Genomic DNA, 17,961 nt, shown 5'->3' on the forward strand with positions numbered 1-17,961 from the left:
GCACTGCCAGTGCCGGCACAACGCTGGGAGCTGCAGCACTGCAATCACACACACATGCACGCTCCAGCCCCGCTGAGCACAACCTTTGTGCCAGGCTCCCTTCCCTGCCAAACCTCTCCAATCGCTAAAACAACAACTATCAAAAGCAATCCCACCTCCTGCCCCACCTCCCCCAGTCCCCTTCACCCCACTCCAGCTCCCTGCCGAGGAATAAAAGGCCGCGGGCTGGCGGGAGCGGCGGTAATTGATTTTAGCGGCGGGGGCGGGTGGAGACGGGCAATTTGGGTTTGAATGTGATTTTTAGGAGAGCAGGCGAGCAGCGGGTGTGGAGGGATGGGGATGGAGCCCCAGCAGAGCTGGCAGCCCACGCGCCCAGCACGGAGCATCGCTCGCGGCACGTGCCAGGCAGGAGCTGGGGGGAAACATCCTGGTGCTTCCCAGCTTCCCCGTCCTGCCATTTAATCCTGGCTGCCGAAAGAGCTGAGCTGTTAATATCCCTGAATCCTGGGGAAGAATTAACTGGAAAGGGTGGGCGAAATGCTTCATACCCAGCTTGCTATGGGTAGGCAGACCAGAGCTATTGGCAGTCCTGCGGTCTTGCTCTCTTCATCCTGCTGGGAACCCACACTCTGTAGGGTTTGTGGGCTCCTGTGGATCCCCAGGACTTTTCTTCTCTATTTTTTTATCTAAAGACGTGTGATGTTTCTGTAGTGGCAGGACAGTCTGCAGCAGAGAGTGCAGCAAGCAGGGATGTCCCTCTGCCCCAGCTGGGTTCACTGCAGAGCCCAGCATGAGGCTGGAGGGCTGTGGGTGTCCCAGACCCACTGGAGGCTGTGGACCAATGGTCACTCCTGGTCCCAGTGTCCACAGCCACTTGCTCACCTACTTATTTGAATTGAGCAGTGAAAAAGGAGGAGCCATGGGAAGCGGCTGTTTCACTCCCCCATCTGCATTCCTGGCTCTTGGCTCCTCCAGACCTTCCTAACAGAAACCAAATGTCTATTTGTGGTCTGTAAAGCATAAGCAAAAGCCTGTGTGCCTGGAGGGTGGGTGGAACATGGAACACTGCATGCAGGTGCAGGATACCCAGGGGTACGGTGTACTTGTGTACCCCCATCCTGGTTCCAGTTGGGTCCTTCAGTGGGTCTGCATTGGCCAGGAACCCTCCACTTTGGGTGTTTGACCCAGTTCATTGGCCAGGAGCCCTCCACTTTGGGTGTTTGACCCAGCTCATTGGCCAGGAGCCCTCCACTTTGGGTGTTTGACCCCCAGCCAGGCTCTGCTCCCTGTGCTGGGCTGCTCCCTTGCTACTCAGCTCCATGTAGGATTTTTCCACCCTAGGGGGAAAAAAACCCTTTTCTCCATCTAAATACAGCATCTTCATGGCACTGGCAGCATCCCCTTCCACACCAGGGGCTCATGGAGCACTGCAGGCACTGCTGGGGGTGCCAGGCAGGGAGCTCAGTCCCCCTGAGCTGCAAGAAACCCCTCTGGAAGGAAGGAATCATGTCCTGTCCCCTGGCCATGGGCAGCAGTGTGTCCCTTTGCTCCCAGGACCCTTTGCTGGGTCTTTGGGTGGGGATCAGCCCTGGTGGCAGCGGAGGTGATCTCTGCCTGGCTTGGATGAGACAGCATGTCCCAGTCTGAGCAGGGGGCGGGTACGTCACCTGCAGCCATGGGTACAGACAGTGTCCTTGTCACCTGGCTGGCTGCCCCCACAGGGGGATGTTGGACCCCGAGCTCAGCACAAGCCCTGTCTCTGCAGCCCCGAGCCCTGGCACTGCTGAGCCCCAGCCCTGCAGCCTCTGTCCCCTGACCCCAGGCCAGGCATGACCCCCTGCCTTGTCCCCCCGGCTTTCCCCACAGCTCAGGCAGTGGCTTTGCCACCAGGATGCTCCGCTTCTCCCTTTTTCACACCTTCCCTGCCAGTGCCCGGCTGTGCTGCTGCCACCCTCCCTCTCTTCAACACCTCCTCCTCCTCCGAGGCATTTTTTCTCCTTTCTAGAGAGAAGAGTGTGGGCTGGGGATTTTTTGTTCCTCCATTTTTTTTATTTTTTTTTTCCTTTTTAATAAGCCCCCTCTCCCGCAGCTCCGGGAGCGGAGGGGCTGATCCTACGGCTCGGCACGGTAATTGTCTCCAGCCTCTCCCTGAACCTGCTGCGGGGGCGGATTTGGAGGCGCCGATGGAGCTGCACTTCATGTTTGTCCTACTCCGGGGGGCCGTGGGCAGGATGCTCTCCCTGTCCCCCCCGCTGCCCCCCGCCCTCCGCCTGGTTCCCTCCTGCCGGCGTGGGGGATCGGAGCAGCCCTTCACCCGCTCGGCTTTGCGGGGGCTGCCGCAGGAGTGGGTTTTCCCCGGCTCCGTGTCCCCCGCTCGGGACAGATGTCCTCCCGTGCCTGGGAGGTGCAGGGATGGGGCTTGTGCCCCGCTGGGCAGACCCCGCACATCTCCCTCCCCATCTGTGCCTGCCCCCAAAGCCCCACCGCGGTGCTGCCATTCGGTGTGTGGCACCTCAGAGCCCACCTGCCCGGCTGTCGGGGTGGGTGACAGCCAAGAATCGGCACAGAAACAGGGAGGGTGCAGCAGCCGGGCAGCCAGCCCTGCCAGCCGGGCTGGGGACACACCGTGCGCCCCACAGCAGCCCGCCCCAGTCCCTTGGGGACGGCAAACTCATGGTGGACCCTCTCTGCTCTGAATCCTTGCAGGACGCTGCTCCCTGCCGGGTCTGGAGCGGGGAGAGCCGTTCTGCCCGGCCCTGCCAGGACAGACCCGCCTGGCACCGGGAGCATCTCTCCGGAGGAGGAACGGCTCTTCCCAGCTGCCGCAGCAGAGCAGAGGTGCGGCACTTCGTCCTCATTTCCCTCTCTAAACCCATGAAGCAGAAATTTACCCGTGGGAAACCGCTGATTTTTGAATGTGCCAGGATGTGCTGGAAACCATCCCAGTGGAAAATCCCCAACCCGCCCCACAGCACCTTGGCTAACCTGGTGAAGCCCCTAACTCGGGAACACCTCAGTGCTGCTGTTGTAGCTGCCCTCTTCAGTGGATGGAGGAGCTGTGGGATGCACGGAGCTGGGGCTGCAGCCCCTGCATCACCCCGGGACTGGGGTGGTCGGGGGTGATGCTCGCAGGGGCTGGTGAGCTGCTGCGCCAGCTTTGCTCCTTTATTCCTTTTAAGATGCATCTGTCCAGGTGGTTTTAGACCACAGTGCTGGGCAATGCAGGCAGCCCCTGAGCCTGCGTGCTCAGCCCTCCAGTCAGCACCCACCCAACAAAGCGCCGCAGCCCAGGTACCGCCAGGAGCCCTCCTGGGCTTCCCCCATCAGTCCTGGCCTGCGAACTCCCCTCCGCATCCCCACAGCCACCTCTGCCCAGCCAGAGCCCCACAGCCTCGCCACAGGCACAGAGCAGCCACTGCCTCGCCTGCCCATCCCCTGCCACCAGCACGAAGCCCTAGAGCCCTGAAAAGCCGAGAAAGGTCTGGAAGAAGCAGGTCCCATATCCCACCGTGCCACCAGCTCCCCGGAGAGCTCCCATCCCCCTGCCTGCAGTGCCAGCTGGGGCTGTCCCCGCCACAGGGACCCACTCCGCAGCCCAATCCCCTGCCGTGCACCAGCCCCTCTGTGTCACCCTGATGCCACAGGGACGGGTGTGGATGTCCCGGGACGGTGGGGGGTCCATCTCTCTCCACGGAGCTGCACTTCACAGCAGCTGGCTGGGGAACGCGAGCAGCACTCAGCCCAGCCAGCACAAAGTCCTCCCGTCTCAGCCTCTCCATTTGCCCATCTCTGCTCTCTCCCTTGTCTCTCGCCCCCGTCCCACACGCCCACGTGGATGCGGGCACACGCCCGGGCTGCTCCGTGCCGGGCCGTGCGGGGCTGCGGGGCCGGAGCATCCCTGTGCCCGTGCATGGGCAAAGCTTCCCTGCCGAGCACGGGCACCCCGAGCCCACCACCACGCTGCCACTCCGCAGGGACGGCGGCCACACGGCCCAGATTCACACACCGGCTCCAAAAAAAGGCACAGAAACCAAAACAGAGGCACATGCCTGCTCGCTGCTGCGCCCGCTCGCAGCCGCTGCTGGGCGGGACGCGGAGCATCCCTGCACACGGGGAGCCTGGCATCCCCTGCTGCACCCGGGCTGCTCCGTGCCCCCCGGGATCCCTTTGCTGGGCACGGCGGCTCTGTTTGCACGCACACAAACACACAGACACGCACACACTGATCCAGGCACACACGGTGACACCTGGACCCGAGGAGCTGAGCCCTCCCTCGCAGGAACGCAGGGTCAGACAGGGCTGTGGCTCACCCGCACTGGGACAGGGGTGGGGAATACCCTGGGTCTTTCCAAAAGCCACCAGGATTCTCTGGGGGCTGCCAGGCAGACTGGGTCTCCTGCAGGTCTGGTTAAGTCCCAGCGAATCCACACAGATAAATTTCCTAAAGAAATGTGAGGGGTGTCCTCTGCTTTGGCTTTCCTCCTCAGCTGTCCCGTCCCTCCTCCCGGCTGGGGAACTTCCCAAGGGAGCTGGCAGCCTCCTTTTTTGGGAGCAGCTTTTCCGTAAGAGGGGCAGCCGAGCCCTTCCCAGGCAACTCCAGACCTCTGGGGTGTCCCAAGCCCCTGGCCAAGCACCATCAGCAGCCCCTGAACTCAGGCAGGGACAGAGAAGCAGGTCTGGGGCTGAAAGCCCCCATCCTCACTCACGTGCCCTCTCTGATTCCCACTGCATTCTCTCCGTGCCCGTCTCCTTTCCCTCATCTCCAGCAGTTCCCAGCTCTGCTGAGTCTCTCTCCCAGCCAGGGCACAGCCCCGCTCTGAGCATCCCAGCCCCATCTCCAACTTACTTGCCCAGTTCCTCAAAGAGCTGGTACTCCTCAGTGAAGCGGTTGCAGGTGATGGTGGCCATCCTGAGGGGCTGGAAATGCTCCCTCCCAGTGCGGAGTTTGGGGCAAGCAGCTCTCCTCTGGCTCCCTCCCTCTCCGTGTGCTCCCGGGGCTCTCTCCTCGCTGAGGTAAATAAGGGAATATATTTGATTGACAAGCCCAGAGATAATGATGAGGGCAATTTGTCTTCTCAGCTTCACAAGCCTTCGTCAGCATCGCCGTCCCCATGGTGACCACCGCTGCCAGAAACGCCCTGTTTCTGTTGCCGGGGCAACTGCTTCCCAAACCCGCCGCCCTCCGTGGGGACCAGGGCCCTGCTGGGACCCGGCCCGGGGGCTGCCCGGGGGTCACCCACCTGCTGCCGAGGGGGGATGTCTAAAATACAACTATTAATGGCAAATTAAAGGCTGTGGCAGTGGTAAAATAATTGGGGCAAAAAAGGTTTCCATGGAAACCGTGGTCTCCATGTTGCAGGAGGATGCTGTCACCCCAGCAACTGCTTATCACCCCCCCCCCCAAAAAAAAAAAAAAAAAAGAAAAATACAGGCCCTGCTGCTACCTGCAGCAGCATTCCTGGGGGCCCCGGGGCTGTGGGGTGGGGACACGCTGCAGCAGGAGGGAGCAGGTGCAGCAGAAGTGTGTCAGGAGAAGCTGCAGAAATCATGGCAGGTCCCCAGGTCCCCACACCGTCCTGCCTTCAGCCAGGGTCCCCAGAGGGGCTGGCCCTGATCACACTGCAGGGCTGGCTGCTCCCCACTCCCCCCCTTGCACGCTGTGTCCCCCAAGGGCCCTGGGGGTCCCGTGGAGCAGCTCCTGAGGGTCCCCCAGACAGGGAGGAGCAGCCTGGCCTGAGGCACAGCTAGAGGGGAGCAAGGGGCTGTGTCCTGGGGTGCTGTCCCTGGGCTGCCCAAGCCAGGGTAAAAAGGGGGGAGTTTCAAAATGGGAATAGGAGGAAGGTCTGGCCCCCAGTCCTCAGACTTTTTATTGCTGAGTCTCCTCTCTGCTGTGCTGAACATAAGAAAGCACAAAAAAGTGCAATAAAAGTGGAGTTGTGAGGTCCAAAACCTCAGGGAAAGGGTTTCCCTCTGAGTCCCCACCAGCCCTCACCGGGGATCCAGCAGCACCCCCTCTGTCTACAGCACCCCTTGCACTTTCCACCTGCTGACTTCCCCAGAAGAGCTTTCTGCTGAGCTTTTGTCCCGAATCTGGAGGATTTTGCAGCAGCAGGGCCCTCCTTGCAACAGGAGAAGGGACTCCCTGTGCCAGCTGGGAGAGCATTGCCTTTGGCAGCTGAGATGGATTGAGTTCCCTTTCAGGCTGCCACGGAAGGGTTAAAAGGAAAAGAAAAGGTTCTAACCAGACAAAAATAGGGAGAAATCTTTGAGAGGGGAGAGAGGAGGAGCAGAGAGGGAGAGAAGAAAGGAGGTGGAAGTGGAGGAGGACAGCAAGTGGTGGAGTGAGGAAGAGGAGGGGGAGGAGGAGAAAGGTCTAATGGCTTTTCCATTAATTGCACCATTACCCACCTTCATCCCCCCTTGCACCCCTGCATCCAGCCCCCTGCTCCTGGCTGGTCCCATCCAGGGGACCCTGCTGGCAGAGCAGGGACTGATTCCCAGCCATGGAAGGGCACAGGGATGGGGCCACAGTGCCCAGGGGTTGATGACATCCAGACCCACCCTGGCCGTGCCCTGGCATGGGCAGAGCACACCAGGCACCCTCACTTGGGCTGCAGGCAATGCACGTGTGCCATCTGTGCCCCGGGGACACAACAGTCCCCAAAACGCCTCCAGGCATCTGCACAGCTCCTCCCCGTGCTGCTCCCACAAAAAGGGGGTTCATTCCCCACCCCGGGGCTGTGCCAGGAGGTGGGGGCTGCCACGGGGGCCGGTGCACCCGGATGTTTGTGGGAGCACTTTCCTCCTCCAGCATTTTGCTGCCAGCCCCCAGCAGCTCCTTGGAACCCTAGAGGCAAGAGCAAGAGCCCCCCGCTCCCAAGACCCCCTGGCTGCCCGTGGGCAGCTCTGTGCCCCTGCCTCAGTGCCACCTCCCTCCCTCCCACCCGCGCCGCTGTTCGTGTCCCCGTGAGCTCCGCAATGTGACCTGCCCCCCTCCCGTGCCCACCCCCACGCTGCCACACGTGCTCAACCCCACACGCGTGACTCTGCGTGCTCCCGGAGCCAGGGGGAGGGATCTGTCCCTTCCTTCCCCCCAAACCCCTGGCCCGGGCAGGGGGTGGTGGCACAGCCCCCCACGAGGACCCTGCCTCCCTCCCCAGGGCTCTCCTGCCTGGCAGAGGCACGGCTCTCCAGGAAAAGTTTCTCCCTCTCTGCTCTTCCCTCTATTCAATTTTTTTCTTTTTCCTCGACATTTTTCCTCCTGAGGGTAAGGGGGTGTCAGACTGCTTTGTGCTGCACACGCTCTGCTTTGCTGATGATGTTTTCCCAAGCAGGAACTGCTCCGTGGTCCCCGTCCTGGGTGCCTGGGGACAATCCGAGGGGAGGAGGAGCTCTGGGTGGAACCTTCCCCCTCTGGGCTGGGGGCTCCCCTGTAGGGGGGAGCAGTCCCAGTGCTCTCCCAGAGGCCCCAGGATATTGCTAGGATGTGTCTGTGCCCAGCCATCCCAAGGTTTGCTCCTGCAGGGCTTTGGGAGCCGTGCTGCTCTCCTGCTGCCATGCTCGGCTCTGGCCACCTGATGGAGACCTTCATCCCCAGTGCTCCTCTCCATCACTGGGCTGGCCTCTCCAAAAATGCATCCTGCTCTGCACGCCCTGCTCCAGCTCTGCCTGCAGAGCTTTGCTTTCTGCATCCCAGCACGGGGCTGCCCCAGGGCAGGATGCTGAACCCCAGCCACACGGGATGGGCAGCTCAGGATGGATCCACGTGTCCTGGGGAGCTGCTGCAGGTGCCCTGCTCCCAGGGGACGGGGCTTGCAGCAGTGCCTCGCACACCAAACCAGCCAGGCTGCCAATCACATACTGCAGAGATCCCAAAATTACTGGGACAGTTTCACATGCAAGCTGGGGTCTGGGGGATGCTCAGTTGCTGTCCTCTGGGAAGCTGAATTTGGGGTTATTTTTAGTTAAGATTATAAATACTGTGGTGAGGAGAGATGATTTACATTTAGGGCTGTGTTTGCAAACGTGCCCTGTCCCTTTGGGCCCAGCACTTGCTCCTGCAGCCACAGGAAGGTGCTTTAGGCTGAGACAGGGTGCCCTCAGTGCCACCCTCTCCCCTACAGCAGGGTTCATAGGCAAAAACCTCCTGGTGACATGTCCATGATACCTGGGGACACTCAGGAGATGCCATGTGGCTCCCTGGAACCATCGTGCACTGGATCTGAGTAGAGGAACCTGCAAAACCACACGTCCTCAGGTCACTGGCATGAGAAAGAGCACAAGTGTCCCTGATGCAGAGGTGCCCAGGGTGCTCTGCCACTGAGCAGTTTGCTGGGATGCCCATCCCCTGTCCTGATTCTGGGCTTCCCTCTCTCGGGTGGGAGTTCTCTCAGGGCTGGAGAGGCTCTGACGTCCCCCCAGTCCCGCCTGATGCATCCCATTCCTATTCCATCCCCGTCCTATCCCACTCCCCTCCTCTTCGAGCCCAGCCCAGCCCAGCCCCACCCTCCTCTTATCCTCCTCCCCATCTCCGTCCCATCCCAACTCCACTCATTCCCAGCCCATCCCCTTCCCTCTCCAGCCAGGGGTGGATACAGCCCGGGTGGAGCCAGCCGGTCCATGGCTGCAGAGGCAGCCCCACTCCCCTCCATCCCGAGGGCGCATCCCCTGCCCTTCCCTCCCCATCCTACACCAGCTCCTGGGGCTTGCCTGGCGCTTTGAAGGGAGGCTGGGAAGGAGGGGAGCCTCAGCCTGCTGTGAAAACACATCTCCCGGCTGCAGGGAACTCCACCGCCTGAGCATCTCTCCAGCTGCATTAACCCCTTGGCAGCCAGAGCGTGCACGCTGTCCCAGGGGGCTCCAGCTCTCTGAAAACACGGGATTTTGGCGCATAGCTGAGTTTTTCCCAGCACAGACCATTAATGAACATTGCTGTGATGAGGAGAACACGTGGCAGCAGCTGCATCTCCTTTCCCAGCCCAATGTTCAGACACAGCACAGCTGGAATCAGGGGTGAAGGACAACTGCTGTCCCCGGGCTGGAGGCTTTGCTTGCTCCAAGCACCCAGAGGTGGTCCTGCCTACTTCTCCTCTTTATTTTCAGGGACTAAGATTTTCCTTCAGCTGTTTCTTCTTGCAAAGATTCAGAATTCAACTCTTTAATTAAAAATACAGATGACAGCAGATCCACCACTGTGGCCAGGCTGACTGCAAATCCAGCATCAGCCCAGCAGATCCAAACCTGGAAAGAGGAAGTGTGACCAGACAAACATTTTCATGGGGATGTTAGTAAAAAGGGAAGGGAGAAAGACTGAGCATGTTTTCATGGAAATTTCCATTTTTGAAGAAAAGGAAAATAAAAGAAAGATTAAACTTGGACGCATTTATGTAAATATGGAAATGAAAGCTGTTTCCCGAGCGTTGTCACCACCTCATGTCCAGCCCTGCTCTCCCATTCCCTTCAGCACCAACTCTCCTTCAGCTAATATTTGTTCCCAAGCCCCTGCAGCATCACCCCCTGCTCTCCCCTGGCTTTGGCTCTGCCTGCAGCAGCCTCCTCTTCTTCAGCAAAGTGTTGCTTTATTTCCAGCAGCTGCTTGGCTTTGCCAAATGGCAGCGGGCGCCGCAGTCCCGCTGATGGTGCACATCCCCAGGGAGCAGGCTGGCTGATCTGAGGTGGTGTGAGGATGTGGAGCATCCTCTTGGGGCTCACCCCCACCCAGGCCGTGCCGTGGGGACCACTCCTCTTGGAGCAGCATGCTAAGGGAGCAGGGGTGGAGATGGGGCTGGTGGAGGAGCTGAGGCCCCTCTGAACCCTGCGCTAGGGATGTGCCTGCAGGGATGCAGGGATGCAGGAGGCAGCGGGGTGGGATGGCACAGCGATGGGCGTGCGCGGAGCTGCGGGGATGGCGCACACACTGCCACACTCCAGCTTTCCAAACTCCTTCCCAGCTCTACAAGAAGAGGCCTCCTCTCTTCTGCCTTGCTGTCAGCTGGGTTTTTTTCCTTTGTTTCTATAGAAAATCCCAATACCCCCAAATAATCCAGCTAAGAGTAAGGAAAAAAAAAATACAAACATGTCATTTTCTTCCCATCCTCATCCCTCTCTCACACACAGGGCTTGAAAGAGCACTGAAAGGTATTCAGTGTGCACGCTGCCAATTGTCACATCTTTCAATGACAGATTTTAAATGAATGTTATTTTGCAAGGGAGAAAGAGAGGGGGGAAAGAAAAAAAAAAAAATAGAAAGCCCACACTGCTCATCCAAGAGCTGACAAGTCCTAACGGGCCTCATTTTCCAGAGACAAAAATAACTATTTTCAAAATTCACAGCAGGGCCTTCGCCTACACACGCTGCACCAAGAGAAACCTGTGGGGAGAAATGTAAAACACATTGTGTAAATGGAAATGCACCATGCATCCAAAACGGTTTTAAAGCTATTTACCCCCTTCCATCCTCGCCAGCTCCCCTGCGAGCGCACGTACGCGCGCTCTCACCCCGCCGAAGGCGCGGGGGCCCGGAGCTCTGCTGGCTTCCCTGGCCCCTGGCGATGGGATGGGCTGGCTCCCCTCAGCAGCGGATGATGGGGAGGTGTTTTCCTCCCCACGCGTGCGCTGCTGGAAGAGCAGTGCCCATCTGCAAGGAGCGGATGTGGCGCGGTGCTGGCAGGCGGGAGACGCGCCCATCATCCCTGTTCCCCACCACGGCTTCGAGTCCTGCAGCTACAAAACAGCAGATCAGCTTCTGCAGAGACCTTCTTGAGATCTTCCCTCTGCGCCAGGTTCAGCAATGGGATGTGGGGACAGGGACAGGGACAGCTCCAGCACTGGGAAGGGGCAGACAGGGGTGGTTGGCTGGTTGGATGCACAGGATTCATAGGGAGGAACAGGGGTGCCTAGAGGCTTGCACATGAGGGGGATGTCCAGGCAAATTTTGGATGAAAGGCTCTGCTCTACCCATGTAGAGTCCAAGCAAATTTTGGGTGAAAGGCTCTGCTCTGCCCATGTAGAGTCCACCGCCAGAGCCTGAAGCAAACCTGCCTCCCAAATGTGGGGCCAAAGAGAACCACCTGTCCTCTGGGAGCATCCAACCATGCCTCCATGGGCCACAGCTCCTCATCAGGGCTGCTCCTGGGCCCCCAAGCCAGTGGAGAGGGGAAGCCATAGCCCTACGTGAGGTCACTGTAGCAGCATGACTTAGTTCAGCCACGTTGATCTCAAGTCTGACATCCATGGTCAGGAATCCAGCCCTCCACAAAGAAGCAATGTGGTCGTGGGTTTGGGGGAGGCCCTCAAGTTCCCAGAGCAAGAGCAAAGGTTGGAGCTGCTGGGCAGCGGGCTGCGAGCCAGGAGCAAATAGAGGGAAATGGTGAGGGCTAACATGAAGGCAGAGCCCCCATGCCTCGTCCTGCCCTTTTGATGGCCAGCACGTAAAGCCAAAATTGGCTGCAGAATCCTTGAGGAAAGAGTCTCTCTCTTTGGAAGCAGCTGTGCAGGGCCAGCCCAGCTCAGCATTCACCACCACCAAGCACTGCAGCAGACACCACATTGCTCTTCCTCACCCACTGGGAGCAACTCCCTGTGGCCACCACTCCAGCCAGGGAGGAGAAGTGTTTTGGAGTGAATCCTGAGCAAGGGAGAGCAAGAGAGCACTGGCCACCTCCCTGGCTGTCCTTCTCCCTCACTCCCATCCCACGGCACTGCAGTCCAGAGCTCCTCCCTGGCCAGGACGGGTGGATGCTGGGGGAGTGTCCCGTCAGATGCGGTTGGACATGAGCCTGGTGTTCAGCTTGCGGAAGAAGGAGCGCAGCTTGCAGATCTTGCACTTCTTCTTCTTCTTGTTCCTGCTTTTCAGGGACTCCCGACTGCCTTCCCACTCCTCCCCATCATCCTCACTGGCCCAGGGTCCCCAGGCACCGCCGTTGAAGTCTGGGTGAGCCCGGGGGTTCTCCGCAGGGTACCGCACCGGGATGGCCGTCCGGTTGTAGTGCACCAGCCTCATCAGGAGGGTCCTGACCACGTCTGGGCGCTGCTCTGACAGGTCGTAGCGCTCGTAGGGGTCGGCAGTGATGTTGAAGAGCCACACGGATTTCCTCGGGCCATCAGTGAGGCGCTCCAGGTTCCACCAGCTCCCTGGGAAGTTGGTCAGGGTCTGTGGGGGTATCCAGTCACTGTACCCGGGGTCGCCAGTGAGGAGCTTCCACTCCCCAACCCGGATGGAAGCTTGCACAGCTGTGTTCCAGATGCCGAAGCCATCCTCCAAGGAGCCGTACTTGGCATGGTTGTACAAGGGGTCAATGTTGTGCAGGATTTCGGTGCGTGGTGACTCCTTGCCCTCACTGATAGCAGGCCAGACATCATAGCCATCCAAGCCTTGGACATTGCTCAGGTTGCCCCTGGCCAGGCTGACCAGAGTAGGGTACCAGTCTGTAATGTGAACCAGCGCCCAGCTTGTCCGACGCTTGCGCTTGATCAGGGGACTGTGCACAAAGCCAATGCCACGCACTCCCCCTTCCCAGTAGGTCCCTTTGCGACCCCGAAGCGGCCAGTTGCTTCCCCCAGAGAAGGTCTGCCCGCCGTTGTCCGTGGAGAACACGATCACACTGTTGTCATAGTAGCCATACTTCTTGAGGGCCCAGGTGATGTTCTTCACCGCCTCGTCCATGCAGGTCACCATGGCCGCGTACTTGCGGCGCGCGACGTTGCCCATGGAGCGGTAGCGGTAGATGTACTCCTTGGGGGACTGCAGGGGCGTGTGCACCGCTTGGAAGGCCACGTAGATGAAGATGGGCTCCTTGGGGCTGTGGGAGGCCAGGATCTTGCTGACGCGCTGGGCGTAGAGGAAGGTGGAATACTTCCCGCTCTGGTCCCACGCCACGTCCTCCCCCTCGTGCAGGTCGTAGCCGCAGACGTCCGGCCCGTCGCAGTTGTCGTAGGTGTAGTAATCCACGTTGCCTGTCAGGGAGCCCAGGAAGGTGTCGAAGCCCCGGCGAGTGGGCAGGCACTCCTTCTTGTAGAAGCCAAGGTGCCACTTGCCCACCATGTGTGTGGAGTAGCCGGCTTCCTGCAGCTTCTGTGGCAGGGTGACCTGGTCGAGGGGCAGGCAGTTGGGCTGCCGAGGGCGGATGATGGAGTGCTGCAATCCTGTGTGGATCTGGTACCTGCCAGGAGGAAGAGCCAGAGGAAAGCAGTGGTGATCAGGAGCAGCACTGGGTGAGGACGTGGTGGCACTTCATGTGTTAGAGACCCCAAACAAATGCAGATTTCCATGTCACCCAACCCAACCCAATGAAGCAAGCTCCAGCCAGGCACAGGGAGCTCCTCATCTCTCTATAAGTACAAAAAGGAGATGCAAAGGACAAAGAGAGAGGCTCAGCAGACTTCTCACAAAAATGCTACCAGCATTTGTCCCACTGCTGCCAGCCTGGGGAGGTGGTTGGGCTGTGTCAGGGCTGGGCAGCACAAGCAAGAGGGTTCACAATGCCCCACCTGAATGTCACCACCATCAGTCCTCCCCTGCTTTACATACCACAAAGATGTCTGGGATCCCTCAAGAACCATCAGGAGAGAAGGGAGGCCTTGGCTTGGACCCTGGTGGGCTCCATCACCCCAAGGCAGTAGGTGACCACATCCCTGGGCACCTCCCTGGGCTCACTCCTCAACAGGAGGTGGTCTGGTGGGATCTGCCTCCTACAGGGAGTGCTGACCACACAGCACTGCTCCAGAGAAAGCCCCACCTATCCTGGAAGGCAGAATGGCCCAGGATAGGGGGACATCTGACTGTGCTGCCATGGGAGAGGGCAATGGAGCAACATCCAGCCTGTGCTGGCCAGTGAAGCAATGAACACGCATGCAGGCAAAGCACAGACCAAGGGCCTCACAGCAAATCTCCAAGGGCCAGTGTGTCAGGAACTACCTGGGGACACAGCTCCTTGCTCAGCACCAAACACCTCCTGACTAGAGACCGCCCTCTCCCAAAGTGACACCCATTACCCAGCAGCATCCACATTTTTGCTCTTGCAACCTCAAAGTGACACCCAGCAGCATCCACATTTTTGCTCTTGCCATGTGCCACTATTTATCCTGTGTAGAAATCAACTGTTCACCCAGGAAGCTTTCTAGAGAAATCCAGCTCTGCTGGAGGATCTCCATCCTCTGCCAACACACCAGGGCATCACTCTAGCAGCAAGTTGGGGTTAAGCCCCTCGGAGAAGGGACCAAAGGGGCACATGAGAAGGCTGTGAGCAGGCACTGGCTTACCTGCCAGTTATCAGCTGGCTCCGGGACGGGGTGCAGATGGGCTGGATGTAGTAGTTCTCCAGCTTCACACCCTCTGCTGCCAGCCTGTCCAGCGTCGGCGTCTGGATATCGGAGCCGTGGTAGCCGACGTCGTGGTAGCCCTGGTCATCGGTCAGAATGAAGATGATGTGGGGAGGCCTGGGGAAGGTGGGGGGCGGCGATTTCTCCATGGGGTCTGTGGCCACATCGGCCACCAAACTGGGCTTCATCCAGTCCCAAGACAAATAGCCAAAGCTGAGCAGGCTGACGAGCGAGAAGCCCGTGAGGGCATAGACGGCCATCCCGAAGCGCTGCGCGGTGTTACTGCCCCAGCATCGCCTCGGAGCCACGACAGCAGGAGGTGTCCCCCTCCTCCGGGAGGGCTCCCTGACCTAGAGGATGCTCCTCTCAAGCCCCGCAGCCGGTTTTGCGGGAGCAGCTTCCATCAAGGCACACTCGCGGGCACACAAAGAGCTTAATCCGCCGGGGCTGGGTTGCCTTCACTCCAAGGAAAATGAGCCCCGCGCTGCTCCAGTCACGCACATCTGCAGGCAGGACGGGCTCCTCGCACGGCCCGGAGCGCTCAGCAGCGTCCCGAGCGCTGGAAACGCTTCCTGGGGCTTTCTCCCTGCTGTTATTTCTTTATGAAGAGCTCCACTAAGTCCTCGTCAGACAAAGTTGCTGCGGCTTCTGGTCTGCTCCAGCCCCGCGCCTGCCCGGTATCCAGCGGGCTGGCTCGGGATACGCCGATGCTCGTCCCCAAACTCCTGCGGAAGAGGGTGCTAAAGTTCAAGCCCAGGGGTCCGAGCTCTCCTCCTCGCTCCGGGCAGGAGCCGCCCTCTCCTTTTCCCAGCCTCCGCTGCAAGGCACCGTCCCAACATCTGTCAGGAGTTGGTCTAAGCCGCCAGGTTTATGGGGAGCTGCCGGCCCGGCCCCTCCCAGCTCCGCAGCTCCAGCAGAAAGCTGGGAAGCTCCGGGACATGCAGGGTCCTGAGCGTGGCATTCCCTGCTTCCCTCCCTGCTGGCAGCGAGCCGTGTGACACACGGATCAGGACCTTTTGGGATGCTCGGCTGAAGCCCCGCAGCACCCAGCCCCGGAGGGCAGCGGGAAGGGCTGGATGTCTGGGAGGGACTGCGGGGCCAGCTCCCCACACTGACAGGATCGCCATCCAAATAAACCCTGAACAAGGAGAAGCTGCAAAAACTTGTTTGAACATCCTCAGTGTTAATAAAACCACCCGGGGACTGGCAGAGCACTAAGGAGTGGTGGGTGCTGCTGCACACGTTCTCCAAGTGGGGAAACTGAGGCAGCGAAGGGCCATTGTCACATGAGAGGGGCAGGGTTTGGTGGGAACCAGAGACTTCTGCCAGTGCAGGGGTACTGATCTGAGCTTGGGGTGCTGGGACAAGGGGCCAGTGCCCTGATGCTTCAGCGAAGGGGTTGGCAGAGATGAGCAATGGCCCTGTGCAATTCCTTCTGCAGGGCCAGCATTCATCAGGAAGCCCTTGTGCCTGCTATGAATCTTGTCCCTCCACCATCCCAGCCAAGGACATGGCCCAGGAAGGGGATTTTTAGCACAAACCCACTCACATTCACCCACCCTGTCAGAGCTGGGAGCCGAGTCCTGTGGCTGTTTGCAGTCCCAAAATGATGGGGACCCGAGGGGTCCCAGTGCGCTGGGCACCCCTGCAGCCCCCAGCCCAGCCACCCACCTGCCTTTACAACTGCAGGGCTGTGCTGGGGGCTCGCTGGGGGCCTGGGAGGGCTCTGCCTTCAGAGCTGGCTCAGAAGAGCAGATGAGACAGATGGCTCCGTGGCTCCCTACACATCTCCTCCCCAGATCCCCTCCTCTGGGTCCCCTCCCTGGGCTCCTCCCCCACTCCCTGTCCCTCCATTGACCCTCTGGTCCCCCCTGCTCCATGCCAGCCTGCTCCCTACGACCCTAGCCCCCATGGAGGAGTGGGGAGGAGGGTCACGAGGCTCCTCACTCCCAGGGACTCCCAGGAACAGCAAAGGGAGGATGGGCTTCTCCCTCCTGGCTTTAGACACAGGCAGAGAGGATGGGGTCAAGGACAGGGAGCAGGACAGAGCCAGCTCCAGCCAGGGCTCAGGGGCTTGCAGAGCACAGGGAGGGTGCAGGGGACAGGAGTGGGAGGCAGGGATGGATAACTGTGTTCTGTGCTTTTCCCTGCTGGCAGGAACCCCTGCTCACTCAACAGCTCAGAAGGGCTGGGCTAAGCCCTTCAGTGAGCTTTGATTAATCCCCAGGGGTTCATCTCTCATTGCTTCCACCCAGTTCTCTTCTCCTTTCCCTCACTCCTTCCCACCACTTGTCTCCCTCTTCTTTCCCAAAACCTTTAGTTTTGAACAATATCCTCCTCCTGGAAAAACCTGGACCTGACTGAGGGGAAAGAGAGGCGGGGGATCCTTGTCTCCTGGGTCCTGTGTTCTCCTGCACACATGGCTCTGTACACACCCCAAACCAGAGACAGAGTTATTGCCAGGGCTTGTAATCAGAGCTCTTCCCAAATAATAAATAATGGTCCACTTGGGTGAGTGTTACAGATGAGAGAGGAAATTGAAGATGTCAGGCCTGAGACATGGCAGAGAAACTGTGTTCAAGGCAACACAGATCACTGATAAACTATGTCTTGCCTGGGGCCAGGGGATGAGCAGGAGGGAGGTGCAGGAGGGGGCAGCAGAAGGGATGTGTGGCCACAGGAGTGGGTCTGGAGCCCACCTACGAGGAGCAGAGCTGGATCCCACCTCTGAGGAGCAAAGCAGAGCCAAGCACCTCCTGGGTGTGTGGATTTGCTGCTCCACAGCCCTGTGGTGGGTCACATCCAGCTCACACCCTTGGGATGAGGAGGCACAGCCTGGGAGAGTCATCCTGAGTTTAAGCTGCTGTCAGTGGCCAAAGCTCAGAGGGTTGAAAGGAGGAAAGGAGGTGGCAGCAGGGACCTGGGTCCATGCTGACACGGGGAGGGGACCTTCTGTGCCAGCCAGGGCAGCCGGCTCAGTTAAATCAGTGATGGGTCCAAGCTGGCCCCAGGTCTGGGGAGGAAACAGCAGGGAGCTTTTCCAAGAGCCAAAGGGTGAATAAATAGTGAATTTGTTGGCAGTGACCTGCTCAGAAGGTTCAGGGACAGCTGGCTGGGTCTCAGCAGCACATGGACACCTTCTGAGTGCTCCTCCAAGAAATGAGAAAAGGGTGAAAAGCAGCAGGGGGTGCAGTGAAAACACCCTAGATCCCAGGAAATGGGGTGCAATGGCACCCTCCAGCCAGCCCCACTGATACCACGACAGGAGGCAGGAGAAGGGAGCGGCCAGCAGGGAGGAGGAAGAAATGACAAGTCTGGAGTTTTGGGGTCAGGACGATTTAAGCTGTCTGCACAGCTGCTCTGAGAGTGATTAATGCATCACAAGGTCTCGGGATGGAAAAAGTGCTCAGGGCCTGCAGGCACCCCCTCAACCGCTCTTAATTCAAGGCAGTCACACGTCCAGCCTCACTCAAAGATGTCTCAAGAGCCAGGAGCTTCCTTGGAGAGCTCCAGCATGTTGCACAATGCGGAGATTTCCCCTGGCAGGTGGCCCGGCTGTGAGAGCTGAGCCAGCCAGCAGACCCTGCCTGCTTTGGTCCTGCATCTGCCCTGGCAAGGACAGCCCTGCTCCTCCCATCACAC

The 17,961-nt window shown here is 59.4% G+C and overlaps 2 protein-coding genes across 3 annotated transcripts in view; both read right to left on the reverse strand.

Moving 5' to 3' along the window:
• The window catches only part of CAMK2A (calcium/calmodulin dependent protein kinase II alpha), a 34,542-nt gene extending 29,438 nt beyond the window's left edge, over nucleotides 1-5,104 (reverse strand). The window contains exon 1 of one of the 2 annotated variants that reach the window (XM_039701153.1): nucleotides 4,847-5,104. In XM_039701153.1, coding sequence (XP_039557087.1) covers nucleotides 4,847-4,908 — 62 coding nt within the window. In that variant the 5' untranslated portion in view covers nucleotides 4,909-5,104. The remainder of the gene's footprint in view (nucleotides 1-4,846) is intronic. The other variant, XM_039701154.1, reaches the window with a different exon arrangement.
• A 4,492-nt stretch (nucleotides 5,105-9,596) lies between these two features.
• Nucleotides 9,597-14,947, reverse strand: ARSI (arylsulfatase family member I). Its single transcript, XM_039701564.1, has 2 exons — nucleotides 14,260-14,947; nucleotides 9,597-13,160 (listed from the first exon to the last, which is right to left on the reverse strand). Exons 1-2 carry the CDS (start codon nucleotides 14,577-14,579, stop codon nucleotides 11,756-11,758), a joined length of 1,725 nt encoding a protein of 574 aa, XP_039557498.1. The 5' UTR covers nucleotides 14,580-14,947; the 3' UTR covers nucleotides 9,597-11,755.
• Between the last annotated feature and the right edge of the window lie 3,014 nt (nucleotides 14,948-17,961).

This window comes from Passer montanus, unplaced genomic scaffold (genome assembly GCF_014805655.1).
Source record: "Passer montanus isolate IOZ18808 unplaced genomic scaffold, ASM1480565v1 scaffold15, whole genome shotgun sequence".
Taxonomy (NCBI): domain Eukaryota; kingdom Metazoa; phylum Chordata; class Aves; order Passeriformes; family Passeridae; genus Passer; species Passer montanus.